The 1,958-nt window shown below is 60.2% G+C and overlaps 1 protein-coding gene across 1 annotated transcript; it reads right to left on the bottom strand.

The window, feature by feature from the left end:
* Positions 1 to 969: 969 nt before the first annotated feature.
* LOC126331050 (seminal vesicle secretory protein 2-like) lies at positions 970 to 1,605 on the bottom strand. Its single transcript, XM_049996438.1, has one exon. The coding sequence runs from the start codon at positions 1,603 to 1,605 to the stop codon at positions 970 to 972; it is 636 nt and encodes a 211-aa protein (XP_049852395.1).
* Positions 1,606 to 1,958: the final 353 nt, after the last annotated feature.

Raw genomic sequence — 1,958 nt, 5'->3', positions numbered from 1 at the left:
GGCCAAACGCACTGCCTATGGTCTGCACTTGATGGGCCTGGCCGAACGCACTGCCTCTCGTCTGCACTAGATGCGCCTGGCCGAACGCACTGCCTCTCGTCTGCACTTGACGCTCCTGGCCGAACGCACTGCCTCTCGTCTGCAATTGATGGGCCTGGCCGAACGCACTGCCTCTCGTCTGCACTTGATGGGTCTGGCCGAACGCACTGCCTCTCGTCTGCACTTGATGGGCCTGGCCGAACGCACTGCCTCTCGTCTGCACTTGATGGTCCTTGCCAACATCAGTGCATCGAGACAGCTCCTGATGGGCCTTGCCGACAGCACTGCCACACGACTGCACCTGATGGGCCTTGCCGACAGCACTGCCACATGACTGCACCTCATACGGCTGGGCGACCATACTGCCTCAAGGACGCACCTGGTGGGCTAAGATGACGCCACTTCATTACTTCCACACCTCATTTCCCTGGATGACTACACGGAATCGGCTGATTGGCCTTTCTGACTGTAACTGATCTGGCTGGCTTGTCCAACCACAGGACTACATCTAATGGGCCTGGCCAACTCCACTGCTTCACCACCGGATCTGATGGACCTGGCCGAAAGCATTGCCTCATCACGGCACTTGATGGACATGGCCTTACGCACTGCCTCTCGTCTCCACTTGATGGGCCTGGCCGAACACACTGCCTCTCGTCTCCACTTGATGGGCCTGGCCGAACGCACTGCCTCTCGTCTGCACTTGATGGCCTGGCCGAACGCACTGCCTCTCGTCTGCACTTGATGGGAATGGCCGAAGGCGCTGCCTGTCGTCTGCACTTGATGGGCCTGGCCGAAGGCGCTGCCTATGGTCTGCACTTGATGGGCCTGGCCGAAGGCGCTGCCTATGGTCTGCACTTGATGGGCCTGGCCGATCGCACTGCCTATGGTCTGCACTTGATGGGCCTGGCCGAACGCACTGCCTATGGTCTACACTTGATGGGCCTGGCCGAACGCACTGCCTATGGTCTCACCTTGATGGGCTTGGCCGAACGCACTGCCTATGGTCTCACCTTGATGGGCTTGGCCGAACGCACTGCCTATGGTCTGACCTTGATGGGCCTGGGCGATCGCACTGCCTATGGTCTGCACTTGACGGGCCTGGCCGAACTCACTGCCTCTCGTCTGCACTTGACGGGCCTGGCCGAACGCACTGCCTCTTGTCTGCAGTTGACGGGCCTGGCCGAACGCACTGCCTGTCGTCTGCAGTTGACGGGCCTGGCCGAACGCACTGCCTCTAGTCTGCACTTGACGGGCCTGGCCGAACGCACTGCCTCTCTTCTGCACTTGACGGGCCTGGCCGAACGCACTGCCTCTCGTCTGCAATTGACGGGCCTGGCCGAACGCACTGCCTCTCGTCTGCAATTGACGGGCCTGGCCGAACGCACTGCCTCTCGTCTGCACTTGACGGGTCTGGCCGAACGCACGGCCTCTCGTCTGCACTTGATGGTCCTTGCCAACATCAGTGCATCGAGACACCTCCTGATGGGCCTTGCCGACAGCACTGCCACACGACTGCACCTGATGGGCCTTGCCGACAGCACTGCCACACGACAAGCACCTCATACGGCTGGGTGACCATACTGCCTCAAGGCCGCACCTGGTGGGCTAAGATGACGCCACTTCATTACTTCCACACCTCATTTGCCTGGATGACTACACGGAATCGGCTGATTGGCCTTTCTGACTGTAACTGATCTGGCTGGCTTGTCCAACCACAGGACTACATCTAATGGGCCTGGCCAACTCCACTGCTTCACCACCGGATCTGATGGACCTGGCCGAAAGCATTGCCTCATCACAGCACTTGATGGACATGGCCTTACGCACTGCCTCTCGTCTGCACTTGATGGCCTGGCCGAACGCACTGCCTCTCGTCTGCACTTGATGGCCTGGCCGAACGCACTGCCTCTCGTCTG

This window comes from Schistocerca gregaria, chromosome 2, assembly GCF_023897955.1.
Source record: "Schistocerca gregaria isolate iqSchGreg1 chromosome 2, iqSchGreg1.2, whole genome shotgun sequence".
In the NCBI taxonomy this organism is placed as follows: domain Eukaryota; kingdom Metazoa; phylum Arthropoda; class Insecta; order Orthoptera; family Acrididae; genus Schistocerca; species Schistocerca gregaria.
Note: the sequence above shows the minus strand (reverse complement) of the source record. Positions and strands in the feature narration are given on the sequence as shown.

What these genes read in the sequence shown, in the direction of transcription:
- LOC126331050 (XM_049996438.1), bottom strand. Translation starts at nt 1,605, where the DNA reads ATGAGGTGCTTGTCGTGTGGCAGTGCTGTCGGCAAGGCCCATCAGGTG.